This window comes from Silene latifolia, chromosome 2 (genome assembly GCF_048544455.1).
Source record: "Silene latifolia isolate original U9 population chromosome 2, ASM4854445v1, whole genome shotgun sequence".
Taxonomy (NCBI): domain Eukaryota; kingdom Viridiplantae; phylum Streptophyta; class Magnoliopsida; order Caryophyllales; family Caryophyllaceae; genus Silene; species Silene latifolia.
This window is the reverse complement of record NC_133527.1, coordinates 149,187,053-149,211,304: the sequence shown is the minus strand read 5'-3', so window position 1 is coordinate 149,211,304 and position 24,252 is coordinate 149,187,053. Positions and strand designations below refer to the sequence as shown.

Genomic DNA, 24,252 nt, shown 5'->3' with positions numbered 1-24,252 from the left:
CATGATATGATGCACAAGGAGGTAGAGGTATATGTCGATGACATGATTGTCAAGTCAAGAGAACGGGACGACCACATCAGCGCCCTTCGAAAATTCTTCGCTCGTCTGCGGAAATATAACATGAGACTAAATCTTCAGAAGTGTGCATTCGGGGTCACCTCCGGAAAACTCTTGGGACATATCGTCAGCAAAAGAGGCATTGAGATTGATCCGACCAAAATCATAGCCCTTCAACAAATGTCATGACCTAAGAACGAGAAGGAGATTCGGGGATTTCTCGGTCAGGTTCAATACATCAGCCGCTTCATTGCCAAGCTCACCATGATTTGTGAACCAATATTCAAGAAACTTCGTGCCTCTGATCACACCGATTGGGACGATGACTGCCAAAAGGCCTTCGACAGGATAAAGGAAATCCTATCCAAACTTCCTGTCCTCATGCCACCTCAACCGGGGATCCCTTTATCCCTATACCCGACTGTTAGCGACACAGCCATGGGAGCAATGCTAGCACAAACGGTCGACGGCGAAGAACGAGCCATCTACTACATCAGCAAAAAGTTCATTGAGTACGAGACAAGGTACACCCAACTGGAGAAGACATGCCTTGCCCTAGTATGGTCAACAAAGAAGTTGCGGCACTACATGCTCAGCTACACGGTCCACATCTACTCCAAGATGGACCTAGTCAAATATATCTTCAAAAAACCCGTACTAAACGAAAGGCTGTCTAGGTGGACACTCATACTGTCCGAGTTCGACCTCAAGTTTGTGCTCCTCAAGGTTATCAAGGGAATAGCAGTCGCCGATTTTCTAGGAGAGAATCCCGTCAACGAGGATCCAACGACCGACACATGGTCACTTCCTGACGAGGACATCCTTTGTGCTGACTCCGATGCATGGGACCTATACTTCGATGGTGCATCTAAACTGAGAGGCTTTGGGGTAGGAATCCTTCTAATATCACCAGAGGGAGAACATATTCCGATGTCAGTCAAACTAGACTTTGCCGTCACCAACAATGCCGCTGAATATGAAGCATGCCTCATCGGCCTACAAGCAGCCATCACACTTGGCATCAAGAGACTGAGGGTCCATGACGATTCCTCGCTCATCATCAATCAGGTGTCAAGATCATGGAAAATCCGAAGTGACAGCTTAGCTCCCTACCGAGCGAAAATCAATCAAGAGGCCGAGTTCTTCGACCAAATCGACTACTTCCACTTGCCACGAGCGGAAAATCAATTTGCTGATGCCCTGGCAAAACTTGCCGCACTCGTCAATATACCTGACGACATGACATCGATGGCCCTATGTGTCGAAATAAAGAGCGAGCCAGCTCACATTTGTGCCATCAATGACGACGAGGAAAGCCATGATGAACCTTGGTACCAAGCCATCCTCAACTACAAAACCAAAAACAAATTCCCTCCCAACTCTGATCAAAGAGGACAAAGAGCCATTCGTTTGCTTGCATCACAATTCGTGATAAACCAAGACCAATTATACAAAAGAACACCCCAAGGAATTCTCCTCCTTTGCATTGACCATAACAAAGCACAAAAAGTCATGGGAGAGGTCCACGACGGAGAATGTGGCCCTCACATGAGCGCAATGATGCTTATCCGGAAGATCATGCGGCTAGGTTACTACTGGACCACCATGGAAGCCGATTGCCGTAACTACGTCAAACATTGCCACAATTGCCAAATCTTCGCCAACATACAACACATACCACCATCCCTTTTATACACCATGACGTCACCCTGGCCTTTCTCAACCTGGGGAATCGACATCATCGGGAAAGTCAAACCGATAGGCACTAAGGGGCATTGCTTCATCCTCGTCGCCATCGATTACTTCACCAAATGGGTGGAAGCACAGTCATATGCAATCTTGACCACCAAACAAGTGGCCAATTCATCCAAAACAACATCATCTGTAGATATGGGGTACCCCATGAAATCATCAGCGATCAAGGCTCTCACTTCCGGGCGGAAACTCAGGCCTTACTGGACAAATACAAGATCAAACGACATCGATCATCCCCCTACCGTCCCCAAACCAACGGAGCGGTGGAGGCAGCTAACAAAACTCTTGTCACCATTATCAAGAAAATGCAAGACAACTACCGCGATTGGCCGAGAAAACTCCCATTCGCAATATGGGGATACCGAACCTCCATTCGAACGCCAACAGGTGCCACACCCTTCTACCTAGCATACGGTATGGAGGCGGTTCAACCGGTAGAGTTAGAGGTCCCTTCTCTATGCATCCTACTGGAGAGTCAAGTCCCTGAGGCGGAATGGACCCGTCGAAGGTACGAGCAACTCACTTTTCTAGACGATCGGTGGCTCAATGCCTTTCACAACGTCCAGCTATACCAACGACGTATACAACGGGCATTCAACAAGAAAGTCAAACCCAGGAACATCAAGGAGGGCGACTTGGTCCTCAAATCAGTCTGAGCACCATTACCCGTCGATCCGAGGGGAAAATTCAAACCCAACTGGGCCGGGCCATACCTGGTCAAGAAAATACTTTCGGGGGCGCAGTGAGACTGAGTGACCTAGATGGGGAGGATTTTACAAACCCGACCAACCTAGACCAACTCAAGAAATACTACCCTTGAACCGTAGCAACCAACGACCTAACCCTAGTTCTACAACTAGCAACCACCTCAACCCTTTTCAAGTCAAGTTCCTCAACACGTTCTTATTTGAAATTGCATGTTTTATCGAGTCTAAGTTGCGGCACCTTGCCCGTTTCGAATGTCCTTTGATCTATCAAAGGCAACATCCATTTGCACTAAAACAAAAAACCCCCTGAACTACGAGCATGGTTTGATTTCACCTCTTCAGGTGGATACGTAGGCAGTCCCTCTTATACCTGAGGGATACAACCACAAAACCCACTCAAATTTACAAAAATCCCTGAACTACGAGCATGGTTTGATTTCAGCTCTTCAGGTGGATACGTAGGCAGTCCCTCTTATACCTGAGGGATACAACCACAAAACCCAATCAAATTTACAAAACATTTCGAACTACGATCATGGTTTGATTTCACCTCTTCAGGTGGATACGTAGGCAGTCCTTTCTTATACAAGAAGGATACAACCATCCCCATAATCAAGAAAAATCACCCACATCAACTTTAAAAAAAAAAGAAAGGGAAAAACATTCCCTTTCCCACAAAAATACAAAAAAATGAGCCTTTCTCCCTTCCCACAAAAATCCCATTTCCCAAGTGAAAATGTTTAGGACGATTCAAATCGAACTGCCTTTACAAAATGGATGGAAGAAACAAGCGTTCAATATTTTCGACACGAGTAATCCTCTTATTTAATTAATAATGGGAGGGATTACAATTTCAACAACAAATAAAGCTCGACGAGTCTACAACTTGTCCAAGCTAAGGTGTCGACTAAAACACCTCACATAATAAAACTAGCACGAAACACACAAAACGTAGCTAGTACAACATAATAAAAACTCACAACACTGATACAACATAATAATAAAGTGGGTAATGGAGGTCTTCACTCTTCCATTTTACTCTTGCCTTTTCCTTCGGGGTACATCTTCCCCTTGTTCTTCTTGTTGGCCCGCCTAGCACGGATTTCCTCCTCGGAACGGATCCTCAACGGATCTACAACGGCAACGGCCTCCGGTCTATTGCAAGACCCCATCTTTGGCCCGAAACGAGCTCATGCACGGCCCACCATGTTCTTGGGACCCGAGCTTCTCCTCTTTGGTGGCCTCATCACATCGGGGCTAACCCCATCAACGTACTCCCCAAAGAAGGCACGGTTGGCCTTGCCAACCTCTCGATACTTCAAGTCGACAACCTCGTCCTTACGAAATTTGGACCTCTCTTCCAAGGACGGAGCTCTTGACCACTTGACATAAGCGGGAGTCACCCATGTCGTGGCAACGGGGTCTGGTACCTCCTAAAGTGGCCGAGTGGCCCACCATCTTTCAAAGACCTCCACAAGCTCGGAGTTCCGGAAAACATTCTCTTGGACAAGGGTATCTTGAGCGGGCACCTTTTGTTGACGCCCCATTTGCCTCATGAGCCTTTCGGGATAAATGAAGGAAGCAACCTTCAAACCCACCACCATCAAAGAACAAGGACTAGCACCCGAAGCGGGCAACCCCGTGAAGGACCTCAAGTGCCACCACGGCACCACCCAACGGATGTGGGGACCGCCCTCCTCCGATAATCTCGCGGCCCAATAAGCCTCAGTGGAAGCAAAGCTATCCGAGTATAATTTCTTCCTCATGGTAAGGCGACGGAAGGAATAAGAAGAAGAATCAACCGGAGGCCCTACATACCTTAGCCTCTCCAATAGCCACACTTGGAGGATCCTTGGGGATCCGAATGAACGAGCTTCTCCACAAGAGCCTTCCTTGTCCAAAGCTTGGATGATCTCGCCAAGCACCAACCATGATGGGTCTCTACCATGCTCCATTTGCTCAACCACATGTACAAGGGTCATGCTACCATAGCATTTCGGTCCCTACTGTTAGGATTCGTTAATCTTAAAGGTTTACATATTGAATATGTGATAAATTAATTTAGTCATAAAATTAATAGTAGAATCTCTCCTCAAGGATTGTACCAAGGAAATCCTTCTTAATACAAATATTAATTTAGTTACTAGAAATTAATATTTGTTCCCTTAAAATTACTAATATTATGTATATACTACTTCTAGTATGGTTGAATAATATTAGAGAATTATGTAAGTTTTTAAGATTTTGTTCAACAGCAAAATTAGAGAGATAAGTCAATATTCAAGTCAATGAATTATAGGAATGAATTAGTGTAAAATAAGAAGAGAAAACTCTTCTCTTTCTCTAGGGTGCCGGATGGTTCACAAGGGAAGAGTGCCCAATATATTTTCAAGTTGCTCTTCACAAGAGACTAGGCATTAAGGTCTATATGTTGTAGGTAATGATTATGTTGCCACTTAATAAAAATAATCAAAACACAACTAACTCCTAATCCCTCCATAATCACGGCACACCCATATTAACATGAGTCCATTTTAAGTTTGTCAATTTGTTAATTTGTATTGTGTGATAAATTGGACATGTTACTAGACATGTCATTTAAATAATGCATTTTTAACATTAAAAATCATTATATAAATAAAACAAATCACATACAAAATTAACTAGTAATTCACAATTACTATTACTTAAAAATGGATTATATAATTATAAATCACAACTACTTGTATTTATAATAAACAATTCATTCTTACTTCAATTGTTTCATAAACAATAAATAAACCTTAAGCAATAAAACAATTTAATTACTTAGAACGAATCTTATTTAATCGAATTACAATAAGATACGTATAATTACTCACAAAATCATTTGTTCAATTTTTAAGGAATTAATTAACTTGTATCAGCATATAATTAATTAATTAGTCAATTAAGAATGTTTCCCTAGAGGTATGACCTTAAGGGATCAACTGATCACCACCGTCACACGACAAAGAATGTCAAACTCTAGTGACCAATCATTACCGATTAATGTGGATCAGTTGACAATAAAATGTTACATTCCCTTATGTATTCTTAATATGAGATTTAAACATGTGATCGCATTATTGTCGAGGACACATACTCCAACAATCTCCCACTTGTCCACGACAAGTGTGCGTCACCAATTCTCTTGTCCTATTACTATCTCCCACTCAATGCAAGGTGTCTTGCAGGTCGTACTCGCATTTGTTCATATCGTGAGTGGTTTCCTCGATCTGGAGAACAACTGTTTGACCGGAGTTATCTACCATAGATACCTTCCGAGCGTGGCCACGCATTTCCAGTTCATTACTCCTCGAGTGGCCTTGAGATATAAGATAACCCTGACGGGGATGGACAATTCCTATTGCACTCTTCCCTTCGATTAGCCATAGCTCATTATGACCCAAAACATGCCCATTAGACCCCAATTACGAAGGTCGCCGAGCATAAATCAAAGTCACTCTGAAACTGTTCCATCTTAGGCGAACAATCATTAGTCAAAGAATTGACTCATAAGAATACCATAGTAGCTCTCGCCACGACCAGGCTATAAAAATTGCCAGAACTCTATAAGCGGTCATAGGTCCGACAGAGTGTCCCTCACAGTCTGCCTATGTGATTGACTAGTCATCTCTCATGACTTTATGGCACTTGAACTTGCCATCAATCACATCACACTCTAGTTGCTTCGAGATGTCACCTCATGTAAGTAACTAGGGACGAACACTATGTTGATCTAGTTCACTTTAATGGGGTTCAATATTGTCTCAACAATCCCGTTTGGATTCAACAAAGTAAAAGATGAGTTAATAATAACTCAAACAATAAATGTGATTATCACACACGAGTAGTCAATACCATGTTGCTACTCCATGTCTTATAATCATTAATGCATTTGTAACGCAATAAAAGTTTAGCTTTGTGAACATACCATGTGTCCAAGTGTTCAAACTTTCTATATTGCTATTTTCTTCTACTTCATGTTATCCCTTATAGCATGAATTTTACTAAGTACATGTCCAGACTTCATACCAGACGTAGGTTCTTAAGTTTTAAAAGAAGCTTTTACTATTATCACATAACTTGTGATGTGGGTTTCGGTGGATAACACTACTTATAGTATCAACACATACCTCTTAATCACAATGTACTTAAGTTCATTTCGTAGAATCTGCAACGGATGACAATAGAATACTCTTTTCTAGTCCTTAACTCCTTATGTCAATAATCAGCCTGGGATTTTCACAAATCCAAATGAGTTTGGAAACATGAGTTTGTGTAACTTCTTAACACACAACTTATTTCTCTTCCAAACTATAGAACAGATCATTAGTTTTCCTAGAGAATTCATGACGGTTCTTTAAGGCTTACCAATGACTCTCATATGGGTAGACTTGTTATCAACTTATCATGCTCCAAGCATTTAATTCGTCTAGGACATATGCATAATGGTATACATGATTGTACTAATGGCGGAAACATTAGTAATCATATTCATGTAGACAATAGTTCTTAGGTTCAAGTGAATAATCATAGCTCTATGATAATTCAAATTTCATCAATATGAACAACCTACTTAACTGATTGTATTAAGAAGGATCATTATCATCATAAGATACCCATCTAAGTGTCAATCCAACATCTCATGTTATAATAGATATGCATAATGTCTAATTTCATCCAGAATTGAAAACCTATTTGCACGTCATTTTCAAATGAGTAATAAGTTATAAAATTCATGAACGATGATTGCTCCCACTAAACTTCATGTTTAAACATGATAGTTTCTTGCTCCCACTCAAGTCCATGTGTATACATGTTTCTCCATGGAAACATTACATAATGGAATGTTCATTGCTTCTCTAAGTATTAATCAAAACCCATTAACATATACATACCTCCTACAATAACATCATTAATTAAATTATCAATTTAATTAATTGATTGGCACCTCCAATTAAGACTATTAAATATAAATACATGAACAAAAAAAAAGGAAAAAGGAGACACAAAATTCCAATAAAATACTCTAAATTACAGATAGAACAAAAAAAACTGACTTTTGTAAGGACGGGTAAGGTTGGTTTCGACAGCCCGGTATCAAATAAGACAATATGAATTGGTATTTGGATGAGATTTTATAGAAAGAAAATCAATGACTCTCAATTTTCTCGTTTGAATTGCTAATGAATTCTTCAATTGCCTTTTTAATTAATGGTTCTTCAATTGCCTCTTTAATTAATTATTCTTCAATTGTCTCTTTATTATTTGACCATTGCTTTGATCGGCTTAAATATTATAGAATATGAATGATTTTCTTTAGGAACAAACATTGCAACTTGCCTCTTTATTGCTTGAATGGAGATTTTATTTTTATCGTCGTTTTGGTGCATTTTAAAGTACTTGGTCCTATGTTTATCTTGCAAAGAAACGGTCGTGAATTTTTATGTGAGCAACTTTAACAACTATTCCGAATAATTTCAAGGAAAGGCTACATATATTTAAAATATCACATTTTGTGTTCTAATAATATACTCCGTAGTATATATAAGATTAGATTTGGGACAAAAGGTAAGAGAGTAAAGTAAGGATCAAAACATTATAGGTGAACTCTAATAATTATTATTATTAGTACAAGATGAGCAAAACTAATTACACACTTTTCACAATCACGCAATAAATAGAGATTTATGCATATACTATTCCAATCATAGCTTCTTCATATTCGATCATTCATCAAAAATTATAATCAAAACAATACTATTATACTTCATACGAAATATTAGCCTCTCCTAATTCATGAGAAAATAAAATATAAATAAATCATTCAAAAAAAATATTTATCCAAAAAATATTGTGAGTTACAGAATAGTATATTTGACGGAAAACAAAAAAAAAATGATTTAAAGGCTTGGAAGCATTGGAATTGGAACAATGAATTGAAGAATAAGAATCGGTTTCTAACTAATTACTAATCATGCATAATATTTATTATGCATATTATAACACTATGATAAGATCAAATTGACATATGTGCATCATACTTTAACAGTTTGGCTAAACAATTTGATTTGTAACCTGTTTGACAAAATAAAAATAAAATATAAGTGTTAGGAGACTAAAGTGTAGGAAAGAGTGAAGGACAATAATGTAACAACATGTCAACAACTTATTAAAGATTTTTGCTACCATTCGATATTTCAAATACACCATTATAGAAAAAAAAAAAAAAAAAAAAACCGACAAAATTGAAAGAGTCATCGAAACAAAGAAAAAATCTATAAAGAAGATCCATAGCCATTATTTCCAATCTCGTGCATTGTTATTGATATGTAAGTATGTCATCCTCCAATAATATTAATACAAACACACACAAAAAATAACTAATAAAATTCTAATTAATTCAAAATATAATAAAAATAAAAAGTGAAACAATTAATTTAGTTCTCTATGTATATTTTACCTACCAATTTTTTGAATAAAGTTGAAAAGTCATTCTCCTGCAATATTAATATAAACACAAAAAATAACTAATAAGATTCTAATAAATTCAAAATATAATAAAAATAAAAAGCAAAATAATTAATTTAGTTCTTTAGTTATACCTTACCTACCAATTTTCAGAATAAAGTTGAAAATTCATTCTCCTGCAATATTAATACAAACACAGAAAATAATAACAAATTAATACAAAACATAAGAATAATAAAAAACGAAACAATTAATTTACTTTTCTATGTATACTTTAGGTGCTATTTTTTTGAATAAAACTGAAAATTAGGGTGAATATAATAGTTATATATATGAAGAAATCTATTACTAATTCTCTCAAATTTTATGAATGAAAGGAAAATCAAAAATATGGTACATAACTATTGAGTATATATAGTAATGATGAAAGGAAAGTTAAAAGGTCAATTCATGAAATAAAAGATATAATGGTTAAATAAATAAGGTAAATAAATAACAAAAATTATGAGAGGAGATCAATAGTTTACAATATTTTTTTCTTTCTTTTTTGTGTTTATACCTTAACTTTTTTAACTTAACTTTTTAAATTTTCTTAAATTGGAAATCCATGTCACTTTTTTTGCCATGTCACATTAAAAGTCTCCACGTCACAATTAAACTTGCCGGGTCACATTTTTTAGGTTAAAACATAATAAAAATAAAAAGCGAAATAATTAATTTAGTTCTTTAACTATACCTTACCTACTAATTTTTTGAATAAAGATGGAAAGTCATTCTCCTGCAATATTAATACAAACACAAAAAATAATAACAAATTAATACAAAACATAAGAATAATAAAAAACGAAACAATTAATTTACTTTTTATGTATACTTTAGGTGTTATTTTTTTGAATAAAACTGAAAATTAGGGTGAATATAATAATTATATATATGAAAAAATCTATTACTAATTCTCTCAAATTTTATGAATGAAAGGAAAATAAAAAATATGGTACATAACTACTGAGTATATATAGTAATGATGAAAGGAAAATTAAAAGGTCATTTGATTAAATAAAGTAAATAATGGTTAAAAAAATAAGGTAAATAAATAACAAAAATTATGAGAGGAGATCAATAGTTTACAATATTTTTTTCTTTCTTTTTTGTGTTTATACCTTAATTTTTTGTAATTTTTTTAACTTATATTTTTTAATTTTCTTAAATTGGTAATCCATGTCACTTTTTTTTGCCATGTCACATTAAAAATTTGAGTACATTTGGAGTCTGGGCCTAAAACCGTCTTCATTTTCTAATAGCCGTTAAATCCCGAGTCAGAATGTTCTGGAATGTTCCGGATATTTCTATTCCATATTTTAATAAATATTTCACAATCTTTAATCTTTGGTAAACAATTTCCCGTAATATTCATACAAAATATTAAGGAAAACCGAATTATCTCTTTATTCCCATAATTTAAACACGGAAATCTTTCTTTCGCAGGAGGAAACCACTTGGGAACAGACGCAACAGGTGCTTTGCGCCTCTTCCAAGAGACGCAGTGGTTGCTGCGCCTCTTCCCAGGCCCTTTTCTGCGTATTTCTCGTATCTTTTTCATATCTTTCCGAGATTCACTTCCAAAGTCTCTCCGAAACCCTAACTCCTTCACGTGATTAGTATAAATAGGAGCCTTCGCTCCTCATATTTCTCACGCGAGTGTCCGCCCTTCTCTTCTCCCTTTGCATTCTAGACCTTTGTTCTTACTTTTTGGCGTCTACGTGCTTGAACATTCGACCACGTAAGCTCAGATCCTTCTGAGTACCAGCCTCGTTTGCATGACCGACCAATTTGACCAACTCCACAATCAATCAACTTAATTAAATTAATCGTTTTCCTCTTACGAGGGCACTTTCTTTACATTCGCGTCGAGCATCACTAATCGATATTCTCAGTCCTTCTCGTTTCGTCAAACATGTAAGTCTGAGGGTGTAAATCTCTCTTTTATTTGTTGTATTTACTTTTTGTATCATTAATGTAAGGTTTACATCGAAAATACCAATTAAAACCGATTTCTAAAACCCTTTGTTTAAAACTCTTTTTACGGATTTTCAGAAGACAAACCGTCGAGAAAGGACGCAGCAACTGCTGCGCCTCTTCGAAGGAGCGCAGTGTCTGTTGCGCCTCTTCGTGAGGCTGCCGCAGTTCCTGCTTCCTTTCTTCTTCCTTCGTCCTCTGTAATTCGTTCGTATTTATTTGTTTTTTGTTAATTCTCTGACATATTCATCACTAATTTCACATGTATATTATCTATCATAATTTAACACGTTTAATTTGTCATTAATTCCGACTTAAATCTCAAGTAATCAATATTTGCGGGTTTTTGTCATTAAATTCAATTCGGGTTGTGGAAATTCAATTCATTCATATTGGGTTTCTGGAATTCATCATTGACATATTTACATCTGTATATTCTCATATTCATCATATATTCGTCATTAATTTGTTATTAATTCATCATGTTTAGCTTATTTCATTCACCCATGTCACTAATTAATCGTTCATTCATATAAATAATTCGTTTAATTCCATCTCATCCATGTTTATCACTTTATGACCCATCATTCACATGTAAATAACCTGATAATCACTTTCATCCGAGTAAATAATTTAATCAATCATTAAATTTACCAACGAGTATTAACAACACGCAATTCCGGCCTCACAACCAGAATTCAGGTCAGGAACAGACGCAGCAACTGTTGCGCCTCTTCCAAAGGACGCAGCTCTGCTGCGCCTCTTCCGGGTTGAATTCTGTCCCTGAACTCCTTTTGCCTTGACTTAGTTATTTAGCTTACGTATAATTGACTATTAACCGTATTATCACCTTCTGATTTGGTTCGTTAATTTATTCCTTTATTCGTTTTCTCAAATTATCCGTTTTGAAAGGTATTTTCGACATAAATCACCAAACCCGTTGTAACTATTGTAGTTTTCTTTATTGTAATTTCATTTATTGCATTTATCGTTATTTCTTGTATCATTTGTATGTTTTCACATGTAATTGAACTTAAATCTTACTTTGACATCAATTGTATGCTAAACTACTTGTCTCACCGACTTAGTCTAATCTTCACATGCTAGGATTAAAACTTGGATGTTGCATTGCATGCATATAATCGACGATATATCGAGTACGAATAATTTCCCTAATCATTAGTAGAGGCCGCTATCGAGGCGGGCGGGATTAGGTGTTCGATCAAAAGAGTTTCCTAATACGTACCCTCACCCCTTACTCCAGATCTCCGTGAGCACCCGTGTTCATTGACATCCACGAGAGTCATTCTAGACATAGAATGCTAAGGGTAACAATTGCTTAGTGTTCATGTCACTACTTTATGTCTTGACATGACATGAGGTATTCGAACGGTTCCAATTTCCCATAAAAATTGGTGGCGACTCCAACAAAAATGCAAACACTTGTTCTCCTCCTTCCCAAGCGCCCCCGTGGGCCCCCGCTGTCCACACTAATTCGTTAGCTTACGTATTTAATTAACTATTAATCGTATTATCACCCTAATTCCTGTTCGTTATTTCATTTGTTTATTCTTTTCTAAAACCGTCCGTTTTAAATATATTTTCGACATAGATCAATTAATCCGATGTAATTATTGTAATTTTCTTTATTGTATTATTATTGTATTTCTTTTATTATTGCTTGTATGCCTTCACATGTAATTGAACTTAAATCTCTACCTTGACCCAATTGTATGATAAATTACGTGTTTACCGACTTAGTATTAATTCTCATATGCTAGGATTAATCTATGGATGTTGCACTGCATGCATATAATCGACAACATATCGAGTATAGACGATTTTCCCTAATCATTAGTAGAGGCCGCTATCGAGGCGGGCGGGATTAGGTGTTCGATCAAAATAGCTTCCTAATACGTACCCTTACTCCAGATCTCTGTGAACATCCGTGTTCATTGGCATCCATGAGAGTCATTCTAGACATAGAATGCTAAGGGTAACGAATTCTTGATGTCTATGTCACTACTTTGTGTCTTGACATGGCACGAAGTATTCGAACGGTTTCCAATTTTCCACAATAAATTGGTGGCGACTCCACAAATGCAAACGCTTGTATCCCAAGCGCCCCCGTGGGCCCGCGTCCACACCTACTACCTCCAGACCGCATGCCCTCCATGTGGCTGACTTAGCAACGTCTCGTAGCCCACATGGCAGGGGCTAGACCCTTAAAGTTTACCCTGCCTGACAAGTAACCAACGTTAGTACTCAAAGCCTTTCTTCCTAGAAGCGTAAAATTCCAAAGTAGTACAAATTACCTGGTGCTATCTCATGGTGTTCTAAGGCAACAACTGGATCCAGGAAGCCACAGCCTGGACTACTTGGTTTTAAAAACGACTCAATTTGCTTTTAAAAAACGAAAAATTAAAATTAAAAGTAAAAAACATACCATAACCTAAAGCATATATTACCCCCACCCCCTTTTTTCTGAAATTTTTTTTTCTTTTTTTTTTTTTTTGCTTCATGGACTGTTAAAAGGTCCTCTGTACACTAAGGTTTCAGCACTTTGTCAGACAAAGTACTGTTTCAGATGGCGAATGTTCCAGGGTTTGTGCAGGATCTGACCTTGCATAATCATCAACCTGTATGCCCCATCCTTAACAATGCTTTCGACCTGATACGGTCCTTCCCATTTATAGGCAAACTTGCTTGTCTTGTGATTTTTGGTATTCTCAAATACCCTTCTGAGTACCGGGTCCCCTACCGCAAGGGGCCCTCACATTGACATTCTTGTTATACGTTCTGGCTACAGATTGTTTGTATGATGTCATGCGTATGTAAGCACTTTCTCTTAGCTCGTCAACTGTGTCCAGGCTCCTGGTCATTTCGATTTGATTCCGCTCTGCTGTTTGGCAGCCATATATGTGTGTTGGTACCAGAACTTCTGATGGGATCACTGCTTCTGCCCCGAATACCGGGCTGAATGGCGTCTGTCCCGTTGCCACCTTTGGTGTCGTCCTGTCTGACCAGAGTACTAGTGGCAACTCGTCTGCCCACTTACCCCCTAGTTCCTCCAGCCGCTTCTTGAGGTTCTCCACAATGATTTTATTGTTGGATTCTGCTTGGCTGTTTGCCTGTGGGTAACGAGGAGTAGACTTCCTCATGATCGTTTTCAGTAGATAATTAGTTACTATACGAATAGTATGAGATTCAAAGTATGGGCGCAGTTTGTACGAAGGAGTGACCAGAGCTAAGACTAATTTCTCGAAAGGTGTGTACCTGGTCTCTGCAGGAAGCAGAGACTTACTGATATAGTATACTGGATGCTGCATTCCTTCTTGCTCTTTCACCAGAAAAACACTTACCGTTGCTTCTGTAACCGACAGGTATAGGAATAGTGGCTCCCCCTGCCCTGGCTTCGCCAACAGTGGTGGTGTGCTTAGGTAGCACTTGAGTTCTTTGAATGCTTTCTCATGCTCCTCCGTCCACTCAAACTTTTGGCTCTTTCTTAGTATATCATAGAACAGTTTGCATCTATCCGAGGCTCGTGAGATGAATCTACTTAAGGTTGCCACTTTTCCTGCTAGCCGTTGCACGTCCTTTGGCCTTTGTGGCGACTCCAGCTGGAGGACTGCCTTGATCTGCTCCCTGCTGGCTTTAATCCCCCTCTGAGTTACCATGTATCTTAGGAACTTTCCGGAGGACACCCCAAATGAGCATTTGGATGGATTAAGTTTCATTTTATATTCCCTTAACGTTCTGAAGGTACCTGCTAAGTGTTCCATGTGCATACCAGCTTTCCTTGATTTAACTACCATATCATCTATATACACCTCCATGGTCTTCTCTATCTGCTATTTGAACATCTTGTTTACCAAACGCTGATAGGTGGAGCCAGCATTTTTCAGACCAAAGGACATGACATTGTAGCAGAATATGCCTCGTTCCGACATGAATGATGTCTTCTCTTGATCTTGCGGATGCATCTTAATCTGATTATAACCACTCCAGGCGTCTAGGAAGGTGAGCACCTCATGCCCAACCGTGGCTTCCACCATTGCGTCGATATGTGGTAGCGGAAAAGGATATTTAGGACAAGCTTTATTTAGATATGTAAAATCTACACATACCCTCCATTTTCCATTCTTCTTAGGCACCACTACTACATTAGATAGCCAGTCAGGATAGCTGACCTCCCTGATTTTTCCTGCTGCCAGGAGGCTGTCCACTTCCTTGTTGATAACCTCATTCCGTTCTGCCGCGAATTTCCTTCTCTTATGCTGTACTGGGGTGCAACCTGGATTTACGCTTAACTTGTGTGAGATGATGGATGTATCTATGTCGACCATATCATTATGGGACCAAGCAAAACAGTCCATGTTTTCCTTAAGAAATTAAATTAGCTGATCTCGTAGCTCTCCAGTGCAGGTTGCTCCAATTAATACTGCCCTGTCTGGGTTGGCCTCGTCCAGGTGGACCTGATCTAACTCCTCTGAGGGTGGCTCCTTGTATTCCTCCGAGGTTCCCCGATCCTGTAATTGCTATGAGGGAATCTTGGTCGTGGCTTTTAGGGCTTGCTTATAACAACTTCTGGATTCCTCGCGATCTCCTTTTACCTTGACCACACCCCATGGAGTTGGGAACTTGAGACACTGATAGTACGTTGAAGGGATCGCCTTCATTTGATGCAACCATGGTCTCCTCAAGATAACGTTGTAAGTGGGTGGGCCCTCAATGACTAGGTACCTTACTAATTTGTTGACCCCTTCAATATAAGTTGGAATGGTTATCTCGCCTACCGAATGTGCCGTCTCACAGCTAAATCCCACCAGTGGCACAGATTTCTTTATCAAGTTTTCTTTGTCGAAGCCCATTACTTTGAGAGTTTCAAACATGATAAGGTTCACAGAGCTTCCGGTGTCTACCAATACTTTTTGCACGGTGCAGTTTCTATATGTAATGGTGAGGGCGCTGTGGTGCTGTTCTGCCTCGTTTCCTGCGTCAGTTTCGTCGAACGTAACCATAGGCAAGTCACTCTGGCTCACCCTGCATGATGTTTCTGGGTGGTCTCCTTTGCCTTCGGTAGCTCGCCTCTTGGCTGCAGAGTAGGTTAACCCTGACAACTCGGATCCACATGTTATCACGTTAATGATTTTGGTGAAAATAGGTGGGGCAGAGGGGAGCACCTGATTTGCTGTCTCTCTTCTATCCTTCTTGCCCCCACGTGGTAACAGGTGGTCCAGATTTCCCTTCCGTACCTGAAATTTGACCTCTTTCCGCAGCCTGAAACAATCTTCTGTTCGGTGTCCTATGTCCTGGTGCCACTCGCATCTCTTACTGCGATCCCGGTCGTCATTAGGCCTGTCTTGCGTAGGTGGCTTAGGCCATCTTACCTGGTCGCCCAGTTCCTTCAATGCTTTTAACAGACCTTCCATTCCTTTATTGAACCCGTACTCAGCTAACCTGGGAGGATATTGCGAATCTTCCACTTGTTGAGATTTCTCTGCCACTTTGCTGATGTTGGGCCTGCTGTATGGTTTAGCTCTTTCGTCCTTTTTCTCTGTTGGAGTCTTCCTACTTGTTCTGTCGAAAGTTACTATTCCTTTTCTAGATAGTATATCTTCTTCCAACCTTAATGCCGCTGTTGCGCGCTGCTGAACTTCCTCAAATCTCTCACAGGAATTCATCGTTAATTCTTTGTATAGATCCGAATCTTTGTCTAAGCCTTGTCTGATGGCATTAATTGTTGTGGACGTGTCACAACCCCGTATGGCTACCTTTTCTGTGTTGAACCTGGTAACGTAGTCCTTGATTGACTCCCCAATTACTTGGACGATCCTGTAAAGATCACTTGGCTGCTTCGGAGTCCTTCGGCTGCTGGCAAATTGCTAATTTAATGCGTTGACCTGGTCAGCAAATGAGGATATAGATTTGTTGGGTAGATTAACAAACCATTGTAGTGCTGCTCCCAATAAGGTTGACCCGAATCCTTTACACATACACGCCTCTTTAGAGACCCCTGCTGTTGTAGTCACCATCATCTTTTGCTTATACTGGCTAATGTGATCACAGGGATCTGTGGTCCCATCAAAAAGAGTCATTGTTGGGACACTGAACCCTTTTGGCAAAGCCACAGCAGCTATAGCATCAGTAAAGGGTGAATCAGCATAGCTGTCTGGCGTTGCCATCTCCATGGGTGGAGGCATTCCTGGGACTCTCCGGAGGAGGTTGCGTAGTTCCTGGTAGTTCTGCTCTATATAGGCCTCTCTTCCCGTGAGTTGCTGTGTTTGCAGACCCGTAGCTCCTGTGAAATTCTGATGTCCGGTTGCTGTTGGTCCGTGCATCTGCGGTGTTGCTGGACTCAAGCTGCTTACCCACGCATATTCTGACCTGTTCAGGACTGGCCCAACGGCTAGTGAGGCTGGAGATATATATCAACCTGCCCTGTTGGCGCTCTCCAACACCTGCGCCAAAGAGATTGTCAGAACGCATGAAATTACTTGGGGGTAGAGTACCTGACATGGGTGTCGGTTCCTGGCGTGCTGGCTCGTCATCCGGTGTTAGTGCCCCCAATCCCACCGGAATCAGGCCTCTCCTCTGCTACGGTGTGGTTTCCATATCTAGCCGAGTTACCACATCTTGTGGTAGCAGGTGTGCCTGCCTCCTCTCTCCTGCAGGCATTTCTCTGAATCTGACATCCTGCGTCCATGCCGCTGGACTGGGAGCTTGTTGTCGTGGCTCATCAGTCTGGGCCCGGAGGAGGTTGTTATCTACTTCCATCTGAGATCTCATGCTCCTATTTTCATTTTGCATTGTTCTGATGGTCCTTGCCAGATTATCTAGTCCTCTTATCATGATGCTGGTAGGACTTGGTGGAGCCGGATCCTGGTACCTGGACTGCCCTCCGTTCTCCGGTTGTCCCATCCTTTGTTTACCTTGGCTGACAGCCGGGTCTCTGGTCTGCGCCCTTTCCGTTTGCTGTGGATTCACCATTGTCTGAGAACTATGGTTTTGCTTGACTGTTGGCACTGGAACTGTTCCTGGTGCAGGTACATCGTTTAGTGGTTGCGTTGGGGTCGCGCGTACCGCTGCTGTGGAAGGAGTTGGTGCTCGCGTTGCAGGAACGCCGTCGGTCTTGCTCGGATTTGCTTCTGGTTATCCTGACATGCTACCGTTCTTCGTATACTGATTAATAGAGACGACCACTATGCCCCACGGTGGGCACCAAACTATTTTGATAAATTTCTACCAATTTAGGGTTAAAGTGGTCTTAGTGCCTAATCAATATTACGACTTGTTTGATGATTGTATTTTGTGTGTATGATGAACCGAATGTAAACGTAAATAAAGGACACAAGCAATTTTGGTTACGCGGAAAACCCGATATGGGAAACAACCGCGGGGGAGACGGAATCCCACCAATATTTTCACTATAATTCATTTGGAGAGTACAATGTTTAGGCGGAATTGCTCTATCTCGGAAACTAGGGTTCTCTTGTGTATTTTTCGATGATCCTTTGGTCTTGCGTTGATGCCCCTTTTATAGTGAAGCTCTCCCATCTAGGGTTCCTTGCTTTCTCGCCAAGTATTCCTAATTTGGTACAAGATTGGACTTTTCTTATTCAGAATATGGCAATAAGTAAGATTCCCTTATTTTACTCATGAATACGCGAGCATCCAAATCCGTGTCCAAGTCTTCAATGCGTGTCACTCTGCCTCTGCCTCTTGATTACTCTGCCTCCTGATCTACTTCCCTGGTTCAGCCCATATCCAGAATTTGGTCCTAACAGATCTTACCATTTTTAATGACCTAAAAACAATTTCTACCTTTTATGGTCAAAAAAACATTTTACCAATAATAAAATTTTAATTTGGTTACAAATTTTAAATCTCTTAAAAATCTATATTGCAATATACCCGTGCAATTAGTTAGAATATTGAGATTGATACTTAATAGATCTGAAATAATTTTAATTTTCCACGGATTCATAAGTATAGTGATATTCGATTGAAAAAAAATAATGAATCCTAACAAATTCAATTAAATCGTTTTTGTAAAATGCATGTAATTAAGAACAGCTTGCATTAGAAAGAGAAAACTCTGAAGTTTTCCTAAAAATTAGCAATGGCTCGTTCTAAGAAAACTTCGTCCCCCCTAAATTCAACTAATAAAAATAAAAAAAATAGTAATTCATCTGGTAATAAATCACAAAAACTTAGTATTACGCCAAATAGTAATGAAATTCATGAGATTATTCAGAATTGTCATGATGCTGAGTGTTCTAAGGTTGCAGAATTACGTGCGTTTGACCTTAGTAAGGAACTTAATGTCATCTCCGAAGACAAATCCACTGATGATGAGGGTTGGCAGGAGGTTAACCGGAAATCTCGATCGAAGTCTCCGATTGTGACGACAGGTACTGTGCCTACTCTCAAAATTGATGTCGATGATGTAAAAGGTGAGGTTGAATTCTGGTCTTCGTCTGTTCTGTGTTATGTGATTGGTGCAAATCCTCCTAGTCATGTGATTGGGGGTTTTGTGCGTCGATTGTGGGGCAAACTTTCGATTGACAAGGTTGCGTTTAAACCTAATGGTGTTTGTATTGTGCGATTTAAGAAGATGGAGGATAAGGAAGCAGTTTTGAATGGTGAACACTGTTTTTTTGATAATAAGCCTTTTATTGTCAAATCATGGAGTATCAATGAACCTGTAGTTAGGGCTAAGGTTGATGTAGTGCCTATTTGGGTTAGGTTCTATAACCTTGACCTAAAATTCTGGGGTGCTGCTTTAACTAAAATTGCAGGTTTGGTTAGTAAACCAGTTTGTTCTGATAATGTTACTAAGGAGAGGGAATTCCTTGACTATGCTAGATTTATGGTGGAAGTACAGATTGGTCAGCCTTTGCCTGAGGTCATTGAATTTTTTGATGAGTCTGGTTTGTTGACTACACAGTATGTTCACTATGAGTGGAAGCCAATTATTTGCTCTAGCTGTCATGGAATGGGACATGAGACTGGGTTGTGTAAGAAGGTTGTGCCTAAGAAGAAGGTTGTGCCAGTTAAGAAAGTGTGGGTTCCTAAACCAGTGGTTCAACAGAATCAGGGACTGCCGTCTCAGGTTCAGGCTGCTGTACAGGAAGTTCAGGTGGAGATGGTACAACTGCCTCAGATTGACCCAAATGCAGTGGTTACTCCCATGCCCATGAGGGGTAATCAGGTCTTAAACTATATGACACCTGCTCGAATTTTTAATAGGCTGTCAAAAAGGAATGACGGGTTCTCTCAAGGAGGGCCTTCTTTTGTTGAAGTTTTGAGCCTGTCTTTGAGGAGGAATCTGCTTAGCAGTTTGGGGAAAGGGAGATTAACTCAAACTTGTGATCATGGTTAGTTTTGGTTTTTGGAATGTTCGTGGTATTAATAAAGTGAATAAACAAGGTGATGTTAGAAGGTTTTTGCATATGAATAATGTAGGTTTTTTTGGCTTACTTGACACTAGAGTTAAGTCTACTTCTATTAATAAGGTTCTATCTGGTCTTGGGGATCACTGGCAGTTTTTAAACAATAATGATGTTAGGGAGGGTGGCAGAATCTGGGTTGTTTGGGATACTAGCATGTTTGATGTTATTGTGCTGGTTAAAACTGCTCAGGTGTTGCACCTGTCTATTACCTGTGCTCAGAATGATTTCAAATGGCAATGTTCTGTGGTTTATGGTTTTAACAAAAATGCTGATAGGAAGGATCTTTGGCAGTCTCTCTCAGACATCCACTCTTCCATTCAAGGGCCTTGGATGGTCATGGGGGATTTTAACAATGTTTTAAACATGGATGAAAGGATTGGTGCTCCTGTTACTGTGGCTGAGGTTAAGGACTTCCAGGATTATGTAGACTCTTGTGGATTGTATGATTTGAGTTCCACTGGTGCCTACTTTACCGGGAACAACAACCAAGAAGGAGATGAGAGAGTTTTTAGTAGGATTGACAGAGTCTTGGCTAATGATGACTGGATATTGAATGGCCCTGATGGTAACATTACCTTTTTGCCTGAAGGACTGTATGACCATAGTCCTTGTCTTATTGAGTGTTGGAATGTTCAGATTAGACAAAAATCAAGTTTTAAGTATTTTAATATGTGGGGTAAACATGAGCAGTTTAAGGAGATTGTTAAGAAAGTCTGGCTGCAGGATGTTTATGGTTGTAGGATGTTTCAAGTGGTTAAAAAATTAAAATGGTTGAAGCATCCTTTGAAACAGCTGAATAAAGAGAGTTATGGTGATATTGAAAATTCTGCTAAGGTTAGTAAGTTACTGCTGGAGGATATTCAAAGGCAACTTCATGCTGACCCTACTAATTCTCTTCTTCAGTTGGAAGAAAAGATTGCTTCCCGTACTTTTAAGGACCTGGATGAGGCTAGGTCTGAGTTTTTGGCTCAAAAAGCTAAAGCTCATTGGTTTCAGAGTGGTGATGATAATACTCAGTTCTTTCATAGCTCTTTAAAAGCCAGGAGAGCTCAGAACAAGGTGTTGCAAATTAAGGACATGAATGGCCAGTTATGTTCTGATAATTCTGCAATTGAACATGCTTTCTTAGATTACTATACTGGGTTACTTGGTAGTTCTGCTCCTGTCACCAAGGTGTGCTCTGGGGTTGTTCAGAGAGGTGCTATTCTGACTGATGAGCAGGCCAGGGACCTCACTAAGGAGGTGACTGTGGGTGAAATTAAGCAAGCTCTCTTCTCTATCCCCAAGGAGAAAGCTCCAGGCCCTGATGGTTACTCATCCCAATTTTTCAAAGATGCTTTTGAGGTGGTTGGTACTGATGTTGTGGCAGCTGTTAAGGAATTTTTTACCTCTGGGAAAATTTTGAAACAGGTTAATGCTACAGTACTTTCTCTTATCCCTAAGAAGAATGCTCCTGAGTCTGTACTTGATTTCCGTCCTATTGCTTGTTGCAATGTGATTTATAAATGCATTTCTAAGGTGATTTGCTCCATATTGGCTGCTGTTTTACCCAGCCTGGTTAGTATGAATCAAAGTGCTTTCATTCAGGGGAGGGAAATTGTTGATAATATTTTCATATGCCAAGATTTGGTGAGGCTATATAATAGAAAGAATTGTTCCCCAAGAGTGATGATGAAAATTGATTTAAAGAAGGCTTATGACTCCATTGAATGGAGCTTTATTGAAGGTATGCTGAATGCTCTTAATTTTCCCCAAAAGATGGTCCAGTGGATAATGCAATGTGTCACCTCTACCTCCTTTTCTTTATCCTTGAATGGTAACCAGTTTGGGTATTTTAAGGGCCTTAGGGGGATTAGGCAAGGTGATCCTATGTCTCCCCTTCTGTTTACTTTGTGTATGGAGTACTTGACTAGGATTCTGGACTTGGTCACTAAATCTAATGATTTTCACTTTCATCCCCTTTGTAAGAGGCTCAAGCTTTGTCATTTGTGCTTTGCAGATGACTTGCTTCTCTTTTGTAAAGGGGACAATAATTCTGTTAAGGTTTTGATGAGGGGTTTTCTTTCCTTCTCTGAAGCTTCTGACCTCTGTTTTAATAGAAGTAAATCTGACATCTATATGAATGGGGTTAATCAGATGGTCAGGGATCAGATTTTGCAGCTGTCTTGTTTTCAGCAAGGATCCTTCCCTTTCAGGTATTTAGGAATACCCATTTCTTATAAAAGACTTTCTAGTGCTGATAGCAATGTGTTGGTGGATAAAATTGTTAAGAAAATTAGGGGTTGGGGCACCAAAAAGCTCAGTTATGTAGGACGGTTAGTTCTGGTAAGGCATGTTCTTTTTCAAATGCACTCTTACTGGGCTAGGATTTTCTTATTACCCAAAGGAGTGATTGCTAGAGTTGAGGCTTTATGTAGGAATTACCTGTGGTCTCATTCTGAGAATTTTGCAAAAGTTCCTCTTATAGCTTGGGATCATTGTTGCTTGCCTCAAAAGTATGGTGGTCTGGGTATCCTCAATGCTGGACTTTGGAACCTTGCAATGCTAGGTAAATATGTCTGGTGGGTGGCTCAGAAGAAGGACTCTTTGTGGGTGAAATGGGTGAATCACATTTATATTAAGCATCAAGATTGGTGGGATTATCAAGCTCCTTGTTACTCCAGCTGGTCTTGGCGTCAACTGTGCAAAGTCAAGAGCAAGCTGCTACCTGGTTTCACTGCTGGTCTCTGGCCTATCTACACAGCATGGTATGGCTATCAGTGGCTGCTGGGTCAGCACCAGAAGGTTCAGTGGTTCTCTTAAGTCTGGAATAGGGTGGCTCTCCCTAAAGTAACCTTTGTTAACTGGTTGTTCATCAATCATCGTCTGTTAACAAAAGATAGAATGGGCAGGTTTGGTATATTGACTGATGGCTTGTGTTTTCTTTGTGGGACTGCTGATGAGTCTAAAGCTCATCTGTTTTTTGAGTGTGGGTTTAGTAGGAGATGCCTCAGTCTGGTTCAGATGTGGCTCCCTGCTCCGTGGCAACCTAATGTGGTAGAGTGGCTTATTCAGTGGAGATGCAGGTCTTTGTTGAAGAAACAAGTGCTGATGGCTGCAATTGCTGGACTGGTGTATCTGATCTGGGACAGTAGAAATGTCAGTCGTGTTGAGCATAGAGTGAGTAGACCTGAATGTATCCTTAAGAAACTTCAAAGCCTTACAGCTTTAAGGGTGAGGGGCTTTGAGCAACTTATGGGTAGTCATAGAGAGCATGATTGGTTTAAGAGTCATATTCTAGTTCATTAAATGTACTAGTTTGGTTAAGCATGGTTGTTGTATGGTGAACGATAATGTAACTTGCCTAATTATTAATACAATTTTCACATTTCACCTAAAAAAAAAAGAACAGCTTGCATTAGTATAACCTTTAAAAATGTAGGTAACAATAAAAGTTGAGAGAAATATTATAAATCTAACATCTTAAATGGTAGGGAGTATCATATATACATAAAGTGACTAAGGTTGATTAAGTTAGGATGAATTGGAATTTTTTTCAAGTAAAATAAATGTGATTGAGGTAGAGTTGTTATGTGCAGTCGGCGAAAGAGAGTAGAAAAAGAAACGAAGAGCTACAAATGAAACAATTAATTGAGCTAACCCTGTTTATATATTTATTTATGAGCTCATATTGTTTTTTATAGCCTAAATGGTTATGGGCTTAAGGCAATCCAAATTATATCTCGCGTCATATCCGATAGTATGTGAAAATTGAGTAATAAGTAGAC

General features: G+C 39.6%; 2 protein-coding genes across 2 annotated transcripts; one reads left to right on the top strand and one right to left on the bottom strand.

The window, feature by feature from the left end:
• Window positions 1-15,421: 15,421 nt before the first annotated feature.
• On the bottom strand, window positions 15,422-17,736 carry LOC141641449 (uncharacterized). The gene is made up of 5 exons (XM_074450107.1): window positions 17,607-17,736; window positions 17,418-17,491; window positions 17,063-17,308; window positions 15,644-16,915; window positions 15,422-15,559 (listed from the first exon to the last, which is right to left on the bottom strand). The coding sequence occupies exons 1-5, from the start codon at window positions 17,734-17,736 to the stop codon at window positions 15,422-15,424; spliced, it is 1,860 nt and encodes a 619-aa protein (XP_074306208.1).
• Window positions 17,737-23,368: 5,632 nt separating this feature from the next.
• LOC141641447 (uncharacterized) lies at window positions 23,369-23,773 on the top strand. The gene has a single exon (XM_074450106.1). The coding sequence runs from the start codon at window positions 23,369-23,371 to the stop codon at window positions 23,771-23,773; it is 405 nt and encodes a 134-aa protein (XP_074306207.1).
• Window positions 23,774-24,252: the final 479 nt, after the last annotated feature.

What these genes read in the sequence shown, in the direction of transcription:
- LOC141641449 (XM_074450107.1), bottom strand. Translation starts at nt 17,736, where the DNA reads ATGGACGCAGGATGTCAGATTCAGAGAAATGCCTGCAGGAGAGAGGAG. An exon ending in AGTATAAGCAAAAGATGATG is followed by an intron (nt 16,916 to 17,062) that starts GTGACTACAACA and finishes GCATTAAATTAG; the next exon opens with CAATTTGCCAGCAGCCGAAG. An exon ending in CTCCATGGGGTGTGGTCAAG is followed by an intron (nt 15,560 to 15,643) that starts GTAAAAGGAGAT and finishes TAGCAATTACAG; the next exon opens with GATCGGGGAACCTCGGAGGA.
- LOC141641447 (XM_074450106.1), top strand. Translation starts at nt 23,369, where the DNA reads ATGGGCAGGTTTGGTATATTGACTGATGGCTTGTGTTTTCTTTGTGGG.